Genomic DNA, 24468 nt, shown 5'->3' on the forward strand with positions numbered 1-24468 from the left:
GAGGAATGCCGAGGTGGGGCAGGAGGACCATCTCCCTACTGGTGAATTTGTGACCTGATCTGGTTACTCTACTGCACGGTTAGGTTTGTCATGTACACAGTCAGCCTTCATCCCACTGAGATGCCTGACCAGGGAGGGTCAGTTTGGGCCTTGCACCTGGGGTGTGGGTGGGGGTGGGGTGCCCTGAGCATGAGCCTGTGCTCCTAAATGGACCCAGGGCAGGGGCTTGGAGCTGGGGGGGTCAGGGAGCCTTCATATTTGTGCTGTTGCTTGACTTGTGCATTAATATATTAGAGGTAACCATTCATCCTAAGGAATAACACTTCTGTGATACCGAGGGACAAATGCAGGATAACTTAGTGTACTTTATCTGTAAGACTTTTTAATCTGGTCCAGAAATGTTATTAAGCCGACCAGAGCTCAGGGGGTCCAGTGGAGTTGGACTCTGGTTAAGTTGGCTGGCCAGGACACAGGCCTCTGCCCTCAGCCTGGCCGGCCAAGTTCACTGACCTTGTAAGGCAGCTCCCTCACCTGACACTTCCCAGCCAGTCACAGGCAAGGTCGCGCTTGTTTCTGTGGCCTCAACTTGGAGAAGTGTTGGGAAGATCTGCTCCTCACCATGGCTCGAAGTGAGCCCCACATCACTGTCTTCAGAGTGCCTCACACAATCTTTTCTTCTGCGGTAGGAGATATCAAAAGCCTTTGACACCTACGAGCCTGTAGCGGCCTCTGTCAGCGTGAACAGCAAGGAATTTCTGCAGACTGGGAGCACCGAGGCCAGAGAGCTCCAGGAGAGGGTGGGCCAGCTGCAGCAGCACTGGGACGCGGTGCAGGCTGCGGTGGAGAGCTGGAGAGAGGCCTTGCGGCAGTCGCTCATGCAGTGCCAGGTACGCCACCCACCACCAGCACCCAAGGTCCCATGCTGGGCACAGCCAGGCCCACGTGGGTGGGAGAAGCAGATATTTTTATCATCACCGGGCTGCTTTGGCACAGCCAAACCTGGCTTGTGTTGGGAAACGTGTGTGCTTGTTTCCGAAGAGACCCGCCTGCTGTCTCAGAGGCCCGCTGCTTGCCCCGTATCTCCTGCTCCGTTGCCCAGGCCCACTCACAGCGTCAAGGTTCCCACAAGCATTCCAGTGGTCAGAAATGCCACTCTAGCATTGCCACCTCTGTCCTCTTGCCAGGAAGGCTGTATAGCAGAGTGACGAAGACACCTGGCCCTGGAACAAGCAGCGGTTTAACCTGCTCTGCAGCCTATAGTAGCTGCATGACTTTGGGCCAATCATTGAACCTTCTGGACCTCAGTTTTCTCATCTGAAAAATGGGAATCATTTTAGTGGCTCCTTCACATTCAACATTCTTTTTAGGCCTGCATGCTTGTAATCTTAGCCCAGCACCTGACACAAAGTACATGCTCGGCCCATGTTACCTCTGACCCCATCTTGGGGAACATGAGCCACCAGGAAGCCCACATGCAGCCCTGTCCTTAGGCCATAGCCTGTCCCTATTAGGTGTCTCTTTCAGCCATTGAGCCCAGTATATTTGTTGAGTAACATGGCCTTCCTATATCATATCAGGTGGGGCCTTCTGAAACCCCACCTTCCTGTCCGCACTTTTCACTTGGCAAAATTCACCCTGCCTCCAGGGGCTGTACCTAGGGCTCTTTCCCTGATTGCCCTTGTCCTTGTTTCGGGGACCTTTTACTCACTGGATAAGAAGAGCAAATGACTGATGGACTAGAAATAGCAAGCACACCTTACTTCTTAGTTTTACAAAAGGTCAGTTATGATGTGTGTTGTTTTTTTAAGGACTTCCACCAGTTGAGTCAAAACCTGCTCTTGTGGTTAGCGAGTGCCGAGAGCCGGAGGCAGAAGGCTCATCTCACTGACCCAAAGGCCGACCCCCAGGTTCTCCTGGAGTGTCAGGAAGAACTCATGGTAAGTTTTCTTCCAAAGGGGTCCACACTACACTGGCCTCTGTCGGGAGGTCAGTACTTAAGACGGCCTCACCCAGTGTTCTGGGAACAGTGCCGATGGGTGTCTACTGAGCATCCCCTTGTAGTTCTGAAGCAGGGTGACCTGCAGGGATGGAGAGCCATGGCCAAGAGCAGGAGGTCTTCAAGACTCAGGAATTGGGGAAGAAGGTGTTTAGCAACACCCTGAAAAACTCAGGCAATTTGAAGTACGTTTTTCCCCTTGTTAATACAGCTCATTTAGGGGGAAATACAATGCTCAGTTGTTGGCATGTATGAGTTTTCTGTGTCCACTGTGGAAAAGCCTTCCTTCTTGGAGGCTACTTGTGTTTTCATATATTTATTTCACTAATAAGTTAACATGAGACCTCACTTGCATTCATGTTGACATTTTTATCCATATATATATATATATATGGTTTAATTTTAAATATTTTAAATTTAATCAGAGTGCTGCTGGTTATTTAAAAAATATTTTTGTACTAGAATCTTTGTAAAGCCCCATTCTCAAGGGCAGCACTGTTCCATAGAATTTTGTGTGATAATGGAATGTTGTGTATGTACCAGATCTGCCTAGTATGATAGCTACTGGCCACAGGTAACTTCTGAGCGCTTGAAATGTAGCTATTGTGACTAAAAGTGAACTTTTCATTTGAATTAATTTAAACTTAAATAGCCACATGTTGTCTAGTGGCTACCATATTGGACAGTGAGCAAGATAACTACCCTCAACAATACAGGTGAACTTACCAGCTTCCTCTGTATTTCTGAATAGTTTGCTTAAGCTGCTGCTTCTTAATTAATCCACTTGAGATTTTCCCTTGATCTCCTGCCATTAATGGATAAGGGCCTCCCTCGTCTTCCCTCACTTCTTTCCTCTGACTCCTCCAGCAACACAGTTGTCTCCAGAACGAGAAGGAATAAAAAACACGGGTAGGGTATAACAACTTGCTCTCTGAACCCGATCCTAGGCTTAAGGACACAGACAGGCAGGGGAAGGGGGCGGGGGAGGTTCTGGAACACCACCCATCATTCATGCCTGGTGAATGAGAACACCTCATCCAGCCACACTAGCTTCCCTCTGGATAAGCAAACTGTTTCACACTTTGTTTTTAGCAACTGGAAAAGGAGCTAGTGGAACGTCAACCTCAAGTAAACTCCTTACAAGAGATTTCAGACAGCCTTCTTATTAAGGGGCATGGAGAAGACTACATTGAGGCTGAAGAGAAGGTTCACGTTATTGAGAAGAAACTCAAACAGTTACTTGAGCAAGTGTCCCAAGACTTAATGTCCTTGCAGGGAAGCCAGGTGAGTCCCCTTGTGGCCTTTAAATATAAAAATCCCGTATTAGATGCAAACAGCACTGCAGTGTTGCAGCCTTGCTGTGGGAGGGAGGCCATTGGAGTAGTCTTGTCATATCCCTCCCTAGCTGTGCAGCCTTAAAAAGGTACATCAGGTCTTTGAAGCTGTTTGATCATTTGTAAGGGGGATAGAACAAGAGTAACTCCCTATTAGTATGGCTGGGTTATTTAAAAACAATTCTAACCCTTCTATCTTTTCTGCCTTGCCTTCATGGAGAAGGGACTCAAGCCTTCGCTTTTCTCGCATGCCACACTGTCGAGTCCTCTTTTTGTCCTGGTCACTGTTCTGACCACTCTCTCATTTGTCTACTTTCTGCTCTTCAAAATGTGCTCCAACTTGCAACAAACGAATACCCCAACTATGGCCCCTCCTTTCTAGAGTACATACTTCATCCAAGACTGTATTATCTCGAAGGCCATGTGATCGCTTTCCACAAGCTCGCTGCCAACTATTTCTGTCCCTCTTGCTGAACTCAGTCTCCCCAAGTGTGTGCTGTGGGTTTTTAATGCAAGAGGGTGGCCTTGTTTACATTCCCTTTTGCCTGAACAAGTCCCTGTTAAGAGTTGGGAATGAGAAATGGAAGAGCCCACTCTTCGGAAAGATTTGAGCTAGGGGAGGGGACGGGAGGGTGGCGCAGTGAAGAATCTGCATGGAGCACATTTTTGCGCTGTTGAGACTATTCAGAACCTCTGTTTCCCTGAACTGAATGAACCCCTGGGGTGTGCATTTCAGATCCCAGACCCGTCTCTGCCCAGCGTGGATGAGCTAGACGCTGGAGACCAGCCTCCAGCAGCGTTCGTGCCAGCTTCCCAGGCAAAGGTGAGAGGCCCCTTCCCGCTGAGAGAACCACCCTGGTTATTTTTCAAAGTCATTGAGATGACAGGAACTTGGGACTCCAAGGCCCCATTAGATAACTCATGTTACCATAGATTGCTTCAAAGGCTTACTCCTAAGAATTTTTTTTTTTTTTTTAATTAAAATATGCTTTGAAAGACCTAAAAAGGCTGTCTCCTAGTCAGCTTCTCTTTGGGGCTGTAGCAAGTTGTGAAAAGTGGGAGTCCTAGCACTAAACAGGTTTCCTAATCTCCACTAACAACAGATTGACAAACCCAATTATTTCTTACCTCATAGAGTGTAATGTCAAATATATTACTCTAGTCTCAAAAGCTTGCCAGGAAGCCTACCTAAGAAAGGATGGTTCAGTTGACAGAACTAAACTGTATTCAGCTCACTAATCTATTATTTTTATCTAGCAGTCTGGAGCAGAGAAAACTACAAAAGGCAAGAACAAGGCAGACAGCAGGTAACCGCACTGAATTCCCCTGTTCCACACGGTCACCTCCCCTGTCTTGCCAATGCCACGATCGAGGTCTTTATAAAAACCTGGTTTTCCATCATCTGGAAAGCACTAGGCTTCTCTTCTAAACCTGAACCCCAGCAGTTGGCCCCATTGTAATCTCAGGTCCTGGGGGGGGTCTTACTTACATAAGCAGAGGGCAGGTACTGTGAGTGGGTTTTGCTTCCGGAACCGCCTGATGAGCTCTCACCTTTTCTGTTGCCAGAGTGCCCGGCCCTGCTGACCCAGGCCGCTCAGGCCCACAGCGCTCCTTCCTCGCCCGGGTGATGCGGGTGGCGCTGCCCCTGCAGCTGCTGCTGCTGCTGCTGCTCCTGCTGGCCTGCCTGCTGCCGTCCTCCGAAGAGGACTACAGCTGTACGCAGGCCAACAACTTCGCGCGGTCCTTCTACCCCATGCTGAGGTACACCAACGGGCCGCCCCCGACGTAGAGGGCTCAGCCCGGCCAGCGGCACCGCCCCGCCAGCCTGTTTGCTTGGGTGCCCTGCTCACACCCAGACCAGCCTGGGAGCAGCTGAGCAGTAGCACAGTCCAGGGACCTGCTGCAGACGACTCTCTCGGGACCCAGGGCGGGGAACCTGAGCAGCTGTTGCCCTGCGCAATTTGGCAGAGCTAGTTGACTGGTTTTGGGATCTCCAGAAATTGCAGTTTCCTGAAGAGCCAAGCACTTTGTGATTTCTGATTTATCTGTAAAACAGCATTATTAAAATGTAGCTGATATGGTTGAATGAGCAGTAGTGTTCATCACTTAGTATATAGTCTAGAATCAGGCAAGCAGATTCCAACTTGGAGATGGTTCGGAAACTCACTTGCACCATTTGGCTGATTGACTGAAACAATCATATTTTAAATGTTTAGAATTAATTTTACTCTGATGAGCTAGCAATCTTGATCTACAGGTTGTAAACCAAAAGGTTCTGTTCAGTACTTAGGTCTGCTCTTTTATATCGCTTTAAATTTTTTAAAAAATTATATTGCATGGATGTGGTTATTTGTGCATATTTTTTTAACTGCTGAATCTATGAATGTAAACTTTGATTTTTTTTTTTTTTTTTTTTAAGAAAACCAGATTTTAGCTTGAGCTTTTGACTAATGTACAGTAAATGCCAAACTAAAACTTGATAGGGACATTTTTGTAAGTTAATTTTATAAGACTTTCCACATTTAAAGTGATGCTTCAGGTTTCAACTGTTTGTCTAGGGGTGGGGGACAGGGGATTGGTACAGATACCTGAAGCTGTTTGTCATATGTACAACTCAGATGTTTCTCATTAAAACAAAAAATAGCCATCCTTTTATTGTGCTGGACTATATTACAAAGCAGCTAAAGAGTATGTGTCATGTTCCAGAGAACAAAAATTATTTTTAAGCTACTAGGAGGGTTAATTAATTTTAATTCTGGCACCTAGAAACCTACATCTTTGTACGAATGTGGCAGTTACCCAGGGCGTGCCCCTGAGTGAGGACAGCCTGGCATGGAAGGTGGTCACGGGCAGAAGGATCCTTTCACCCAGATTTTTCTCTTCCCAGCTCTTTCCAAAGTGAATGAATAATGTTTGACAACCGCCACAGGCAAAGCCACCTGCTTTGCGTACAGCCCCACTGCCACTGTCTACTTTTCACCTAAACAAAGAGGGTGATGAGAAGTTTTTGAGCCAATTCTTTGTGAACCGCCCCTGACCTGCACCTTGGGAGGCACCACTGGCTCCACAACAACTCAGCCCCCTCTCCCTCCACAAAGCACAGACTCGGGGAAGCGGAGGAAGCACAGCCCTTCAGCAGCGGCGCCGCTTCTGTGGACCGGACAGCTTTGGGACGCAGCGGTTCACGGCAGCTTTACAGAAAGGGACCCGCCAACGAGAATCCATTTCAATTTACTAAGGTGTTTGAAGTTACCAAGGAAAAAAGTACCTTTCCCTCTTTCCCTCTATACCACTTCTCAATGTTTTAGCTCTTTAAAATAATTCACCTCTTTTCATGGATTACAATAACTCCAGAGGGAGACTTAAAATTTGGGTAACAATTTTCACTTTTCTTTGAGCCACTGAGTTGGTTAGAAGGTCTTTTGTTCATTTTGCCAAATGCAAAAGGCAGAATCTCTACCTCCTTCTCTTCCTTCCAGACCAAAGGAGGTGACTATTCTGGAGACCTTTTAGGCCCTTAAGGGACTCGGGCAAATCAAAGCAGAAAAGGTACTATTAATTCTCAGGATAAACCCTCACCCCAGGGTAGCCTTTCTGCACTCAAAGCTCCGTGTAGTCTCCAAGGCTTGGTAAACAATAATCTGCTTTACACTGTCGTAAGACTTTGCATTCCCACGCAAGGGAAATTTTCACGTGACTCTTGGTATGAAGATGACTTAAGTATGAGTGAATTATTTTCTCCCCATCCCTAAAGCATGGTATAATAATTGACTTAGTTGAGATAATTATAGAAAATCTACCCAGGTTTATAAATATATTTCTATTCATGGGCTTCATTTCACTTGAGCACACATGGCACCTGTGGTCATCAATCACAAATGTGAGATTTAAAAGTCTACAACAGCTTAAGTCAGAGGTTTAACTCTCCTAAAATCCTATGCATTTGTGTTTATGCATCTTTTTCCAGGAAGAGTGTCCATGGTGTTCATCAAATTCATAAAGGGCTCTGGAAACCTAAAATAGAACTCAGAATAGAATGGGAGCACTACTTAGCCTAATCACTGGAAGTTCTTAAATTCAACTTCCAACAAATACATTTTTAAAACCAAAATTATGAAAAACACTTTATTTAGCTTATGTGACATTAAACTTTTCTGCAACAGTTCCATAGACATTAAAGGGACAGCGCAAAGAAAAAGTAGTACCTGGAGGAATGGAAAGCAGATCTCAAAACCATAATACAACAGCAAACGTTCATTTGTAAAAAGGCCCCAATTTAAAAGCCTGCTAATGGTACAAAGCATTCATCTGAATAAAATGATCAGCGAGAGCCAGCCAACAGGCTCCGAGATACACAGGACCGCGGAACAAGAACGTTACAGGACCGAGCACCGCGGCACTCAGACACCAACGCAGAACAAAAGCAGCAGCATGGGTTGTGCAGTTGAGCAGGAGCTGTCCCAGGCCAGCTTCAGCAAGCCCCAGCCCTTCCTATAAAGGAAACCCATCGTCACATCACAGTGACTGGCCCACCAGTCAACGGGATCCTTGGAATTCAAGACAGGATCCATGACCCCAAAACAACACAAGGGTTATAAGAAGATCACACATCGCAAAGAATGCATAGCTTTAGAGCTGCCACTAGAGCCCACATTCCAGCAACTTTGAGAGCTACAGAGAATAAGTGGCATGTGTCTCACACTATAGTAAACCAAATTCCACAGGGAAGCGTTAGTGCCTAAAAAAGGTGAGAATTTTGCCTGGGTAAATTTCCAAGGAATTGCACCTGGGGAAAGCAGTAACAGACAGAAGGAGGTGGCAACGATACTACCTGCTAGCTGATGAGCCCAGGATGGGAGAATGGGAATAACAAAATTCATCTTATTTTTTTTCACCTGTCACGACTGCTATTCTCTAAAGGTTCATGCGCCCCCATCTAAGCTGAGAAGGTAAGATTTAAAGGCAACTATAATTTAGATGTCTCTTCATTACTCACTGAGATTCAGTTCCAGCAGTGGACTCTTACAGAAGCAAGTCCTGCAACAGGAACAGTGCTAGCCAGGCAGGCAAGAAACTTGAATTATGTTCGAAGCTTCACCAGATGTAGTTGTATTGGCCTTGAGCAGGGCAGTTTATCCCTCTGGGCTTTCATTTACACATGTATGGAACTGAACTGCTGTGTCTGCAAGGATGTTCTGGAAATGGGGTGGGGGACACAAGTAGGCGCCACTTAAACCAAAGCCGCCATGCTTGTCAGATTGCATTTGATGAATTCTGCAACCGAAATACATGTCTCTTTAGTGTTGTCGTTTTTTAACTAGTTAAAACTTATATGGTTACTTTCAGCACTGGAACTTCGACTGCCTGTGTTCACTTCTGTCACTTGCTCCCTGTGTGACCTTAAGCAAGTCTGCTTGTCTCTAGTTTCCACAGTCAAAAAAAGAAGGTAAAACTGATTATTATGAGGATTAACTGTGGATGTGTGAGTCACCAAGAATATGTCTGCCACATAGTAAATGTTCCTCAGATACTTCATTTAGCACCTAAAAATAATACATATTTTTACCATTTCCTTCCCATAACCTTTGGTATGTTTTTAAAAGATTTTTAGTGGCTTAAAGAAATGTGTCAAATCTTACTAAATAAAAATGCTTTGTTTCAAAACAGACCTATAAACTGCATATTCACCTTGAATTTGAAAAGGTATCAATATATGCAAGCCCCTTAGCAGATTTAAATAACAACCAAACTCGATGGTCACATGCCAGAAAATTCTAGAATTGCTTCAACTTAGCGCATATCAATAAATATAGAATGTAGCTCTGCTAGAATTAGTAACTGATTTTTCTTTTACTGAAATCTAAAATAATTGCCCTTCCAGCTGAGTTAGCAGGTGAAGTAATCTAAATCAAGACTATCTCTCTGCAGAGCTTTTGATTTCATTGTTTCGTTTTTGATACAATTAACCTCCAGATCTGTTATTATTATGCTGACAACTAATAATCTTCTGTTCCCAACTCAATGTTTCAAGAAAACTCTTCAAAACCATTTTAGGGCTGAATCCTTTGGGGTAGTGCTGGGGGGCAGTGAGCATGTGACAGAGGGGAGGGAGATGCGGGTGGAACAGCTCCCGCAGTGTGCCCACACGGGTCCTCTAGGAATTGCTGCTCTCTCCTGCGAACCTGAGCGAACACTCTGTTCTAGTGTCCTCTGTATTAAGACTATTCCATGGTAATTATCTCATAATTGAAATCTGTCTATAGGACTCCATATTAGACACGTGTTGGGAATTAAGCCCAAATCTCACTTATTTCCCACAAATTAAGCTTCTCGTATTAAATATCAAAATGAGGAAAGGCATCTGGCCACACGAGTCTGCGGCCAAGCTGAGCATCCCTTTCCTATCATACATAAGGTGTAGTTGGGTGGGTTTCTTGTTTTTCAATACTCAGTTTCTGTTTATAGTTGTCAGATCCTATTCCCCTTAGTTCATTCCTTTTAAAAAGTGAACTTAAAACTACTGAAATCCTTGCATAGCTATGGGAGGATTTTAAGTTACCCGTGGACCATTTTGAGGGATGGACACCCTCCAAAATGACATCTAAAAGAAAGCACTATTAAAAAGAAACGACTAATCTTTAAAATGGACATTGAGGGGTTTATGCATAACATGTAAAAAATTAGAGCCTGGTCTGGGCACACTGGCTGCTGCTTAGAAACATGCTAGAGGACATTTTTGGAGATCAGCACAGACTCAAAACAGTTCATCTGAAAGGGGTAAAGGGCTCTAGAATATTTTAAAAAGAACACCTTTAAACTATAGACCATGTTATCGCGACAGCATACTTGGCCCAGCCCGTCTCAGACAGACCAAGGAGGCTTTCCAGGGTGGACTGACTAACCTGTATCCCCAGTACACACAACTGAGACCTAAGCCAACGAGAAGTTACCAAAACGTTACATCCTCCTGATGGGCTAAATCCAAATGCAGTGCAAGGAGCAGGAATTGACAACCATGCAGGAATATCTGTGGAAAAAGTGAGTAATGGACACTGAGGAGTTTTCCTAAGAGCATGCACTGGTCGGGGTGAGCACAGGACTTGGCAGAGGGGAGTGCTTCGGCATCAACATTCAACCTAAAAAACTTCACCACATACCAAGGTAGCAATGACTTGGACTGCATTTTGTTTTTTGTTTTATTTTGTTTAAGCCTATGATCTCTTTTATAAATGCAATTAAGAGAATTTCTTTGGCAAATAATTGTTCAAGGCTGCCTGCTCTGCCTCCCACTTCCCACTCCAGCCTCTGTTTGTCCTGGGGGGTTCTAAGCTGTCCAGAAAGAAGTAAAGTTAACTTGGACAGCACTGGTTCCCTGGTCCCGAAAAAATTAAGCTTAGTGTCTATACTGAGTCTCACTAAGGTTGTAACACTGAGATGCTAAGGATAATTTCAGACCACTTCAGAATACAGACAGTGGTGTGTTCCCTAGCTGTTCTCGCGTGTCCCAGTGTTTCTGAAACACAGAGGCTCAACTTTTAGTAAAAGTGCACTGAGAGCAAAATTAAGATTTATTCAAGGTCCCACTCGCAGAAACCAACCTTTATAACATTGAATTATCCCAATGACTTAGTACATACAGAATGTGCTAGCCAAAGTAAACCTACTTTCAAAAAGAATGTGTTTAATCTCATATCACAAGGTAAATTTTTAAAACCAAAAAATCGCACATGATTATTTAATTGCTCATTTTTAAAAGATGTAACTCATTTTATGTATTCACCATGTTCCTGAAAATTTGTACGAAAATTTCCGTTTTTAAAAAGTTAGAATTGTAATTTGAGGCACCTGATTGTGGTGCCCTATTTATGGGTCACTTGGAAATGAGAACTAATATTTTACCAAGTTTCTATTTTACCCAGTCCAGCATATAAATACTCTGATAAGAAAATATTTTCAAAGAGCCCTAGGGTGTAAAAGAATTCTTGCTATAAATAATTGCTAAATATTCTCTTTTAAAGTAGAATTCACAAACCTGGGCTTGTTCAAGTGGTGTGCTTATCAAGTCTATGCAGTTCGACCTGAACCTGTCATCCTTCCATGGAATGGTGTGCCTGGCACACACACAGCCCTGTCTCCGGGTGGCCGTGGCTGCCCTAGCAAAGTGTGGCTGTCACCCCTACCCACAGGACAGAACCCTATCCCTGCAAACACAGGACCTTTATCCAGCACACACCCCGGGCCCCTTGGGATGAGAGAGTTTTTAAGGAAGGATAATTCCAGGGGCAGAGAGACTTAAATCTCCACAGTCCTCCAGGAAAGTGATCACACGTGCACCAAACACACACCCAAATAATGAGCAGGCTCTCCGAATGCACATCCAAAGGGAATGAGGATGGCAGCAGGGACTGGGGAAGAACATGGCTCAAACCCCAGCTTGACCACTGGCTCCCTGGGTTCCAGTTCCTCTGTCCTTCGGCAGAATAATAGTCCTGACATCGGTCCTCACAGGCCTGTGAGGCAAGTAGTGTGAAACTCTATTAGTTGGTTGTCACCATGGTTTTCAGTCCTACAATCAAGTGGTCCAGATAGAGCTTACACGGGTCCGTCCTAAAAGGCAGGTGAGGTCACACAGTAAAGCTTTGCCCACTTCCTGTAAGCACCACGTTTGCTCAGCCCTTCCAGATCAGATTGCCACATTCATTCCAAAACCTCTAAGATGTATTTTTTTTCCAAAGGGGTGGAAGAGAGATGGAAAGTAAAAAAGGTACCACTGATACCCAATGAGGCCCAGGGTGTCAAAGTGGCCCAACACACAGCCAAGTAACGAGGAAAACCAGCTTTCTTACCCCGACTCGGGATGTAGGGAGGTTGAGGAAGGATGGTCCAGGCTGGACCCACCATAACTACAGGAGGGGCCGCGCAGATGAAGCCTGCCCTCTTTCAACGGGGCTCACGATTCGCACCAGAGTTCACGCTTCACCTCTGACCTCTGCCGCCTGTTCACCTCAGGGCTGGGCCTCACTGAGATTGGGGGTCCTGGGCGTCCTCTTTGCTCTTACTCTTCTCTGCTGGGCTGCACTCAGACCCTATGACCGAGGACTGGCACCCACGAAGTGTGTGGGCGTTCAGCATCTCCAGCAGCAGGTCATAGACTGGAACCACGTTTTTGCACTTCATACTGAGCAGGTGTTCCATGCCCTTGTTGCTATGGGGACAAAAAGGTACCAAGATTCCTTCCTGAGAGGCAGTCACAGCAACTTTGAAATCTTCCCCAATGTAACGGTCTACCACATGCGCACATTTCTCTGAGCCCTTTGTTCTGAGCCCAGGTTCTTGCATCTGGCTTCTTCACTCACCTACACTTCAGGGCAAGGACAACATCCTGTGACCTCTGGGTCCCATCACCCACCCACAGTGGCCTGGCAGCGCCCAGCACAGAGTGCGATCGATTCTCATTGTTCACGGTAGTTATGCCCTATACAGTCACCACAAACACTGAGGGGTGATGCTGAACCCTGGCTCCTGAGGGAAATACAGGGTTAGGGGCCTGAGAGCCTCTGCTCACAGTTTCATCAGCCCGTTAATACATAACGGTGTTGTATGTGTGTTTTTGTTCAAAGACACCTTACTATATACTGTTGACTCAACACTTAACTCCCGGCTATAGCACTACGGCTCATGCTGGAACAAATCCAACCTAACCCACGTTGTCTCCATAAGGCACATCACAGCCTACCTTCATCTAGGAACACCACTCAGCACTTTAGTACTATATTTGGAGGCCATTTGTGGACAATGAAATATCCAACAAAAGGCACAAAAATGCAATAACATGGCACTAAATAGACCACGTAAGGGACAACTGCTGCAGTGTGAGAGGTAAAGCAAGAAGGCAGAGCAGAGCGTTCTTGTCTGACCTCGTCTGGGAATGTAAGCACAAGGCAACTCAATTTTCTTGCCACTTTATGAGTGTCCCCAAATGACCACACGGCACCAAGAGGAATCCATTTGGAGGGTTACAAATAAAGTTTAGTGAGCAGGAAAATTCGCAAATATGCAATCTGTGAATAACAATAGAGTACCTGTTCTGCAAATGGTTGTGTGTCGAATAATCATTAAACAGAGACAGAGGTCATTCCCATTCCGAACCCTTGTTAAAATTCTTGAGGGGTACGCTGTCCTCCCCACAGCCCCTTCTAACCCCTCATCCTGGGTGACACAAAGCCATCATCGAACATCACACACAACCTACCCCGGCCCTGCCTTCCCAAGTAACTGTTCTCTTAGGTCTGAGGAAAGAGCAGCTCCCAGGGAAGGCTTCGTGCACTTCCCCAGACCACAGGCCTCAGAAGTTGATCTAGGAGAGTTGGGTGTAGCCTTGTCCAGAAACTCCAGCCCTCGGTGGTGCAGGGAGGGGTGGCAGCTGCCTCTAAGGAAGGACCCGCCCCTTTAGAATGCCATAAACAAGCGAAAATGCCCACCAACCAAAACTTAGATGAGCCACTACAGGATGCCATAAAGATCCTATAAGGTGCCACATGCCAGTCATTCAATGCCCACTGCGTGCTGACCTTTGGTTACAGGTGGGTGCACTGATGATGAACCCCCCCCATTCCCTTTCTGGGGTCCATCTTCCTTTAAAGGTAACGATTCTACCTAATCCATCTCAAACTTGAGAACACTTCCCAAAGCTCTCATCCTCTGAGCACGCCCCCCCTCACTCCCAGGGAAGTGGCCCCACAGGGACTGTACCTGGCGTGCCTGACGTGAGAAAGGAGCATCAGGAGGTTAGCCAGGCGGACGGACTGCTGTTGGGAGGGGATGCCGCTCTTGGCGATCACCCAGACCAGAGCGTCGGTCACCGCGTTCAGTAAGTGAGTCAGCTTCCGGCTGCTCTCAGCCTCCTGGGCTGCTGCCCCTAAAGGGCACATACCTGGACAAAGAATAAAAGCTGCGATGTATTGCTCTGTGAAAAGGAAACAGCAGTTGTGGGCTCAGGCACTAAGCGTGCCAACATTCTCCTGAAAGGCCAAATTGGTCAAATGGGCCCTGCCATCTGCATGTTTAAAAACACGACTTTAACTTCCCATGGTGTCCCAAGAGCCATGGCCAAACGAGAAGAGTTAGCCTGGCTGAATCAGGACAGACTGAACTGCCCGCCAGACTGGAACTGTGGCCTTGCCTTGTGAATGTATCTAGTTGCCTCAAACCATTATATGGTGTACCTCATTTCCAGCAACAAATGCACATACAAAGATGGCCCGAAAGTGAGATTAAGTCACTCTTAGCCCATAGGAGGGCCTCTTATTAAGGGGAGTTTAATAATCATAAACTATTGACCACTACTATGCAGCCTCTCCCACCCACACCCTGTGTGCGTCATAGGCAGACAGTCACAGGGGCCCACTGCCACCTCTGTGCAGGCTGCCAGCACCCAACCTCCGGTGGCACTTTGCTGGAGACAGGAAGACCACTAATTTGGGGTCAGACAAACCTACTCTATTTTCACTGTCTTTAGCTCTCTGGCCCCAGACCAGTTTCCCAAAGCTTGCAGGCACATGTCTTCTGAGGTCTCCACAACCATGCCACCAGGTAGGTTGCTTCCCCTATCCTGCCCTGCCCTGGGTTTAATCTCCCTCTGACTCCAGCATCTGAGATACTGTGACCTCCCAACGGCTGCCAAATAACAGCTCGGGTTAGTCTCCTTCCCGCATCCTCCATCCCCACCCCCAACTTCTGGATTCCTGGAAGCAGGAAAATTACTAGTTTCTCTTCCAGGTTTCCTATTTCAAAATAAGAATAAATAGCAAATATGTGAAACCAGCAGGGGAACTGTCAATGTTTGTAATGAGAATGAAAGATGGCTGGCACTCCATCATCTACAGAATCTGTTTTGGCAATTTTTGTTCTCTATTTTTATTGGCATTTTCAGTTTAATTAAGGCAGCTCAGTTCAAGGGACATACTGAATCACAATTACGCAAATGTATTGCTCCATCACATCCCTGGGAGCACATCCCTCCATAATATCTGATGATGCAGATTTTAAATATTTGTCTTTTAAACAGCCTGGAGAGCCCTGGCTGGTGTGTCTCAGTGGACTGAGCACTGGCCTGTGAACCAAAGGGTTGTCAGTTTGATTCCCAGTCAGGGCACATGCCTGGGTTGCGGGCCAGGTCCCCACTTGGGGTGTGCTTAAGAGGCAACCACACAGTGATGTTTCTCTCCCTCTCTTTCTCCCTCCCTTCCCCTCTCTCTAAAAAGAAATAAAGACAATCTTTAAAAAAATTAAAAAGAAAAAAAAAATAATAATAATGGCAATCTGACCAGAAAAAACATTAACATGATATAGCAATTAATAAAATGTATACAGAGTGATCAAAATTCAAAACATAAAAAATAAAAATAAACAGCCTTGAATTACTTCTCTAACCCACATGCTCACCTCCTTCTCCACAGGGACTCTGAGTCCCCCCTCAAACCTCCCACTGTCCCCCACAGCTGATAACCTGCCCTTCCACTACAGAGGAAACAAGCCCCAACCTCAACCCAGCATGCCCCTTGAGGGCCAAAGTGCAGATCTGCTCACGTGGCTCTTTAATGACTTCCCAGAGCAGTTATCAAGTATACGAGGCTCTCCCTGCTTTTTTCATCCTCAGCTCCCACCAACCTCACCTTGAACCTTAATTTCAATTCCTTGAACAGGTGATGCACTGAAGGTGCTGAACTTTCTCGTTAGGAACTTGCTTCTCCTCTTGCTCTCTCTATGGCCATTCCTCCCTCAGATCCTGGCTTGCTTGAACTTCCTTATCTTACCCCAGCCTGGACATCATCGCCATACATGCCTCCCAGGAACCCTCTCATTCTCAAAGAAATGGGACATAAGCACTCCAGGGGCACAGATCCTGTTCATTTGTTTGCCACTATATTCCCATCACCTGGTGCAATGACTGGTGGGAAGGAAACATCCATAAATGGAATTAGAATGAATTCCCATAGGTTTAAATTTTTGCATTTTTTAGCCAATCACACCATAACTAAAATGATAAATATGCATGCTAATGCATACTTTAGGTACACAACAGAAAATTATTAATCCAGTGGAAGTATGGAGAAAATTGCTTTAAGCTTACTTTCCCTAAAATTGACCCCATGTGCACTAACAAGTGCTTTCTCTTCACTGTCTTCTACTCTGTCTGCCACGTGACGTGTGCTCCATGGATCTCTACCGCCATAAAGAAATCTTATGTCTTTGGATTCTAAAAATAGCCTAAATTGTGTACCTGTACATATTTCAGTCCAAAGTGACAAAGATTGAAAATATAAAAATAAATCCTTGGCTTACACAAACATTCATAGCAATATTACTCATAGTAGCCTATGAATGGAAACAACTTAAGTGTGCATCAACTGATGAACAGGTAAACAAAATGGGGTATATTCTATACAATGGAATATTATTTGGCCATGAAAAGGAATGAACTTCTGGTTTGCACTACAACATGAATGAACTTTGAAAACATCACACAAAGTGAAAGAAGCCAGTCACAAAGGACCACATTTTATATGATTCTATTTACGTGAACTGTCCAGAATAGGCAAATCTATACCAATAAAAAGTAGATCAGGGCTTGCCTAGGAATGTGGGTGGGACAGGGACTGGGGAGTTCACGTTTTCTTTTGGGGTCATGAAAATGTTCTGAAATTGGTTATGATGATGGTTGCATAAGGCTATAAATATACTGAAAACCACTGACTTATGTACTTTAAATGGATAAATTGTGTGTGACTTGTATCACAATAAATTTGTTATTAAAAACAATAGAGTAAGTCCTCATAACCAAAATTACAGTAACATAAAGCCCCTCGATGCCTCCCTGTGTCTGGCCACGGCTCCCTTCAGAGAGCGTGTGTTGGTTATTGGATCACCCCCTCCAGAACAAGTAGTCATTGCCAAGGTCTGGGTCTTCCATAGGCTCTGGGGGCAGCAGAGCTCCATCTGGAACCATTGCTGTCAAGCCCTGACAAGGGGTTTGGGAATAGGAGTCACTGCAGTTTTGGAAAGGTATATGCTGTATCAATTTCATATGTGGGAAAACATATTATACCCAAGAATATTAACATATATAAACCATTGAGGGAAGGAACTGGGCTGAAGAGCACCATTTTGCTGTCTGACCCCCTCTTTGGTCAGCTGTGCTGTGCCTGTACTTGGGTATTCACGTACTCTCTTGCTCACCAATCGTGTATGCAGATAGTAATTGATAAGTGACAGGTCCTGAGCAGGGGCAAATGACAAGACACAGATCCCTACCTTTGGGATGCGCACTGCCCAGGCACACAGAACAATACATATCAGCCCCCTCCACCCCCCAAAAGTAAAAACATCAGTTAGGAATTATTTTAGAACTAAATTAAATTAACTTTTCATGAAACTAAAGAAATACAGCAAAAAAAAAAGGGGGGGAAGATCTTGGCAACATGCCCACACAAACCAAAGAAAAGTAAAATAAAATCAAGGGCATAATCTCCTCTCCTCTTTATCACCTGGGAACAGTTGTGTGTTTCTCTCACTAGACCACCTTGTGACATTCTGAGCAGCCCATGGGCAGAAATGGTCAACTGCCCAAGATTTGCGATCTTTTAACTTTCAAAGGATGAAGACACAAGCTCACGTTGACTGAAGGCAAATAAATCAGATCTGTAGTATTTACTAAAAATCTCAGAATACTAACCAAAGAAAAAATGTTCTGGCTGTTGGAAAGTGTATGAGGTGTTTGTCTGAGGAAAGGAACCTCTACCTATGACCATCCCTTTTATTGTAACCTCCTGCCCCAGAACCATGGGAACAGATTGGCATTCAAAAGGTGCTGGTAATATGAAACCAGCAGGCTGATGTCCACAGTGCTTTGCTTTCTTGATCAACAGGAAAGGAGACCTCTTCAGCATCCTTCTGTGTGTCCTTTCGTGCCTTTCCCTTCTCCACCCATTCACTACATGGGAGCTCTCCTCGCAAACTCACAGGGAACCAGAGCTTGAGTTGGTATCTCTTAATAATTGTCTTAATGTAACATAGGATTGCCTGGCTCTAACTCTATATTTCTTCCATTTAATAAGTTTCATCCTTTAAGTCTTAAAATTATTTAGATAAACAGACCTATTCTTATTTTAAATATTTTAAAAGACAAATTATTTGCAGATTGATTCCACTCTATTTCCCAGATTCGATAGCTTCCAGTCTCCAGGTTTCTGGGTGACCAGATAGCTGGTCCTGCTATTCTTAATTTGAATATATTGTTACATTAACTACAACATTCAGTTAACACTGTCGAATTTCTAAACACTAACAAACATTGTAATAGGTTGTCAAGTGCAACATTTTCTGTTGTCTCTGAATTTTGGGAACCACATCAAATGCTGATTTTAATACAGTAATTCCAGGTATCCCCCCATCCTCTGTCTGGTGGAGGAGGGTTTGCTGAGAGACGTAAGAACGGTGCTGTCCTTTTCTCATCTCTCCCCACTGAGAGGAAGATGTACTTCTACTCAAGTCTAGCAAGGACCAGACCCCTGATTACCTGTTTCTATTCCAGAACAAAAGCATTGTATCTAGTTCATTTTCATATGTCTAGTATTTAGAATTCATTGATACACACCAGGAACTCAATAAATATTTACTGAACTGAAATTCAATTGGATAATAAAGTTAATTTTTATTTCATAATATACTCATTCTTAAATAACCCAGAAGTGTGCAGCTATTGAAAAGGAACTGCTGGCACACCGTGACCTGGCCATCTAGCATGCCGATGCCAGTGCAGACCTGACCGAGTGACTTAATCCCAGCCTGAGCTTGTCACATACAACAACGAATGCCGCAGCCCGTCTCCAGACAGCTCAGTGCTCACCTAGGCCAACAAGGCAAGCTAGCCGCAGTCCAGTAGCAGCCCTCAGAGACTCTCTCTTAATGTGGGGCAGAAAATATTCACCGTCTTTTGATTTTAAGAAACCTACTCCATTCCTCCTCTCCTGACCCTGAGCCCTACCCCTCTCCCCAGCAAACAAATCCTCCACCCTGTGCTGGATTCGGTTCCCTACTTGGTAGTATGTCTTTTTCACTCAGTCTGCAATATTTGCTCTCTTCATCTTTCTTGTTTCTGGTTTTGCTTTCATTACATGTTTACAGATTCATTAAGATATAACTGACATACAATGTACATATTTTATATATACAATTTGATGAGGTTTGACACAAGGGAAACCATCACCACAATCAAGATAATAAACACATTCACCACCCAGAAATGTTCCTTTGTGCCCCTTTGTAATCTGTCCCTCCCTCTCTCCCAACCCCCATCACATCCACTGGCATCTACTAATCTGTTGACAATATAAATTAGCTTGCTTTTTCTGAAATTTTATATAAAGTAGGTCTTATAATATGTATGCTTTTGTGCCTGTCTCCTTTCATTCAGGACCCCTGTTATGAGATCCATCCATAATGTTTCATGGATCTGTTAGTGCTTCATCTCTTTTTATTGCTAAGTAGTATTCCAGTGTATGGGTATAGGCTAGTGCACCTATACTCTCACCTACTACTGGGCATTTGGATTGTTACCAGTTTTTGGCTACAATTAATACAAGTTGCCCTGAACATTGTGTACAAGTTTTTGTATGAATATATACTTTCACCTCTCTTTGGAGTGAAAAAATTGGGTAATCTGGGAGGTTATAATTAACTTTAAAAAAAAGAATGCCTATCAAGTTTAGAGGCTGTAATAATTTGCATTCCTATCAACAGTGTATGAGTTCTCATCACTCCACATCCTCACAAACACTTGATACAGTCAGTCTTTTATTTTTTAAAGATTTCATTTATTTATTTTTAGAGAGAGAGGAAGGGAGGGAGTAAGAGAAGAAGAGAAGCATCAATGTGTGGTTGCCTCTCACGCACCCCCAACTGGGGACCTGACCTGCAACCCAGGCATGTGCCCTGACTGGGAATCGAATTGTCAGCCCTTTAGTTCACAGGCTGGTGCTCAATCCACTGAGCCACTGACCAGCCAGGGTTGGTCACTCTTTTTGATTCCAGCTATTCTATTGGGTTACTAGTGTGTGTGTGTTTTTTAAGTATATTTTATTAATTATGCTATTATAGTTGTCCCAATTTTTTCCTCTTTGTCCCCCCATCACCCTCTGCCCAGTACCTCCCCTCCCTTCAGCAATCCTCTGGTGGTTTTTCATTGTGGTTTTAATGTTTATTTCTGTAATAAGTAATAATTTTAGCACCCTTTCATGCAATTATTTGCCATCACTATATCTTCTTTGATGAAGCATCTGTTTAAACATTTACCCATTTTTTAAGTGGGTTGTTTTTCTTCCTGAGTTGTAGCAGTTCTTAATACAATTAGATACAAACCCTTTGTTGAATATAGGTTTTTCAAATATATATCCTGGTCTGTGGCTTGCCTTTTCATTTTCATAAGAGTACCTTTGAAAAGCAAAAGGTTTTAATTATGATGAATCCTGATTTATTAATTTTTTCAAGTTTGTGCTATTTGTGTTCCATTAAAAAAATCTTTGCCAAACCCAACATAACAAGATATTCTACTAAATTTTTTCTGGTTTGATAATTTTAGTCTTCACATTTAGGTCTATGATCCATTTTGAGTAAATTTTTATAATATGACAAGAGGTTGAGTTCAAGGTTAAGATTTTGCATGTATCTAACAGTTCAAGCACCATTTATTGAAAGATCATCCTTCCCCCATTACTTTGACATCTTGGTTGAAAAATCAATAGTTGTACAGGTCTATTTCTAGACCCTCTATTTGTTCTAGCAATATGTCTTGATGACAATATATATTCTTCTGATGGCTTTATAATAAATCTTGAAATCAGTTAGTATCAAGTCCTCCAACTTTGTTCTTTTTCAAAGTTGTCTTGACTATTTTAGGTTCATTGCATTTTCATATGAATTTAAGAACCAGTTTTTCAATTTCCACCAAAAAAAGCCTGCCAGGATTTTTATTGGGATCAAGTTGAATCAGCAGATCATTCTGGGGAAGGACTGATTTCTTAACAATACTGAGTCTTCTGGAGACTTCTGGCCAAGATGGAGGCCTAGACAGACATGCTGTGTCTCCCTCCACAACTAAGAAGGAATACAACTACCTCAAAACTAGAGACAACCAGAAGTTCCAGAAAACCTAGCTGCATGGAAGTCCAACAAAGATATAAAGAAGAAATACTCATCCAGACAAGTAGGAGGGGCGGAGCTGCAGAGGAGAGGACATGGTGTGGCGGCAGCAATGGTGCTGCCAAAAAGCACAGTCACACATTTTAAAAAGTCAGGAGGGACACCTGGGGAGCACTCTCAGCACCAGACCAGACCGCGAAACTCACGGTCCCAGCACCAAGGAAAATAAAGCCTCATTGCTTCTGACTGTGCAAACCAGTGGGGGTTGGGGTGGAGGCAGAAACTGCTGGTCTCTCAGCAGAGTCTGCTTGTTTAAAGGGCCCCCACGGTCCTAGAACATCCGCAGACTCACCCACTCTGGGAATGACAGCCAAGGCAACAGCTAGAGAGGTGCCAGTCCCATATGAAGTGGGAGAAGTGCCTGTAAAAGGGGAGAGGGCTGGGCAAGCGGCATTGTTCCCTCTCGGACCCCCTCCCCCACATACAGCGCCACAACGTGGTGAAACGGGTAGCCCTGTACTGTTATGTTGTAAGGGGCAAAGCCGTAGGGATTCATCACCACAGGGCGACCTGTTTCACAACGTTGTGGCACTGTATGTGGGGGAGGGGTCTGAGAGGGAACAAAGCCGCCTGCCCAGCACTCGCCCCTTTTCCAGGCACCTCTCCCACTTCCGCACCAGACTGGCACCCCTCTAGCAGCTGCCCTGGCTGTCAGTTCCCAGAGTGGGTGGGTCTGCGGATGTTCTAGGTCCGTGGGGGCCCTTTAAACAAGTGGAATCTGCTGATAGACCAGCAGTTTCTGCCTCCACCCCAACCCCCACTGGTTTGCACAGTCAGAAGCAATGAGGCTTGATTTTCCCCGGTGCTGGGACCGTGAGCTGCGCAGTCTGGTGAGGAGCTGGGAACGCTCCCCAGGTGTCCCTTCCGACTTTAAAAGGTGTGACTGCGCTTTCTGCCTGCCTGCTGCCGCTGCTGCAACCACTGCTGCCACCACTGCTGCCGCCACCATACTACGCCATCTCCGCCCCGGCTCCGCCCCTCCTACCTGTCTGGATGAGTATTTCTTCTTTATATCTTTGTTTGCTGGACTACCGTAATGCAGTTTGATTTTCTGGAACTTCTGGTTGTTTCTAGTTTGGAGGTAGTTGTATTCCTTCTTAGTTGTGAAGGGAGACGCAGCGTGTCTGTCTATACCTCCACCTTGGCCAGAAGTCCTATTCTGATATTCTTAATTATTGTTATTTATTTGTATTATAACTGTAAACTACTTTTGCCCACTCATGTAGTATCAGCAGGTTGGTTTTCAAAAATGCCTTTTATTAAGTTGAGGAAGTTTCCTTCTATTCATAGTTTACTGGGAGTTTTTAGCAGAACTGGATATTAGGTTTTGTCAGATGCTTTCTCTGTATCTATTGAGATAATCATATTTTTCATTATTATTATTATTGTTAATGTGGTAAATTATATTACATTTCAAATGTTAAAGAAAGCTTTTATTCCTGGGATAATCCCTCTTGCTTATATTATTGGATTCTATTTGCTAAAATATTTTAGAAAAAAAAATTCTATAAAAATTTTTAGCATCTAGTGCTTGAGAGATAATGGTCTGTAACCCTCTTTTTTCCCAATATGTTGGTCTGAGTTTTCTATCACAGTAATGCTGGTCTCAGAGAATGAATTGGAAAGTATTCCCTGCTCTTCAATTTTCTCCAAGAAAAACCTACAGCCAACATTATACTCAACAGACAAAAACTAAAAGCTTTCCTCTTAAGATGAGGGACAAGACAAGGGTGTCCGCTTTCATCACTCTTATTCAACATAGTACTGGAAGTCCTAGCCACAGTGATCAGACAAGGAAAAGAAAAAGGCATCCTAATTGGAAAGGAGGAAGTAAAACTGTCATTTGTGTAACCTACATGATAGTGTACATAGAAAACCCTCCAGTCTCCATCAAAAAACTACTCAACCTAATAAGTGAATATGGCAAAACAGTGGGACAGAAAGTCAATATTCAGAAATCAACGACATTTTTGTATACCAACAACGAAATATCAGAAAGAGAAACTGGGGGAAAAAATCCCATTTACTGTAGCGACAAGAAAAACAAAGTACTTAGGAATAAATTTCACCAAGGAGATAAAAGACCTATACTCAGAAAACTATAGAACACTGAAGAAAGAAATTAAGGAAGATACGAATAAATGGAAGCATATATTGTATTCATGGATCAGAAGAATTAACATCATTAAAATGACTACACTACCCAAAGCAATCTATAGATTCAATGCAATTCCTATTAAATACTAATAGCATATTTCATAAATCTAGAACAAATATTTCAAAAATTTGTATGGAAACAAAAATGACCCCAAATAGCCTCAGCAATTTTGAGAAAGAAGAACAAAGTAAGAGGGATCACAATACCTGATATCAAACTAAACTACAAGGCCATTGTAATCAAAACAGTCTCGTACTGGTATAAGAACAGACATATAGATCAATGGAACAGAATAAAGAACCCAGAAATAAACCCATGTCTCTTTGGTCAATTAATATTTGACAAAGGGGATACAAGCATACAATGGAGTAAAGACAGTCTCTTCAATAAATGGTGTTGGGAAAATTAGAAGGTATATGCAAATAAATGAAACTAGACCACCAACTTACACCATACACCAAAATAAACTAAAAATGGATAGAAGACTTAAATACAAGTTGTGACACCATAAAAGTCCTAGAAGAAAACATAGGTAGTAAAATTTCAGATAAGCCACATAGCAATATTTTTGCCAATATATCTCCTAGGACAAGGGAAATAAAGGAAAAACTAAACAAATGGAACTACATCAAACTAAAAAGCTTCTGCATGGCCAAAGAAATCACCATTAAAATAAAAAGGGAACTGACCGTATGGGAGAACATATTTGCCAATGGCACATC

At 43.9% G+C, this 24468-nt stretch overlaps 2 protein-coding genes across 2 annotated transcripts in view; one reads left to right on the forward strand and one right to left on the reverse strand.

Moving 5' to 3' along the window:
- Positions 1–5979, forward strand: part of SYNE2 (spectrin repeat containing nuclear envelope protein 2) — a 295528-nt gene extending 289549 nt beyond the window's left edge. Inside the window, exons 109-114 of the mRNA XM_090270971.1 lie at positions 687–887; positions 1809–1937; positions 3089–3280; positions 4067–4153; positions 4588–4637; positions 4897–5979. Of these exons, the coding sequence (XP_090127097.1) occupies positions 687–887; positions 1809–1937; positions 3089–3280; positions 4067–4153; positions 4588–4637; positions 4897–5119 (882 nt within the window). The 3' untranslated portion in view covers positions 5120–5979. The remainder of the gene's footprint in view (positions 1–686; positions 888–1808; positions 1938–3088; positions 3281–4066; positions 4154–4587; positions 4638–4896) is intronic.
- A 5091-nt stretch (positions 5980–11070) lies between these two features.
- Positions 11071–24468, reverse strand: part of ESR2 (estrogen receptor 2) — a 43194-nt gene continuing 29796 nt past the window's right edge. The window contains exons 7-8 of the mRNA XM_090270970.1: positions 14083–14263; positions 11071–12535 (exon numbers count right to left, since the gene is read on the reverse strand). Of these exons, the coding sequence (XP_090127096.1) occupies positions 12349–12535; positions 14083–14263 (368 nt within the window). The 3' untranslated portion in view covers positions 11071–12348. The remainder of the gene's footprint in view (positions 12536–14082; positions 14264–24468) is intronic.

Source organism: Furipterus horrens, unplaced genomic scaffold (assembly GCF_987537825.1).
Source record: "Furipterus horrens unplaced genomic scaffold, mFurHor1.1.pri manual_scaffold_3, whole genome shotgun sequence".
In the NCBI taxonomy this organism is placed as follows: Eukaryota; Metazoa; Chordata; class Mammalia; order Chiroptera; family Furipteridae; genus Furipterus; species Furipterus horrens.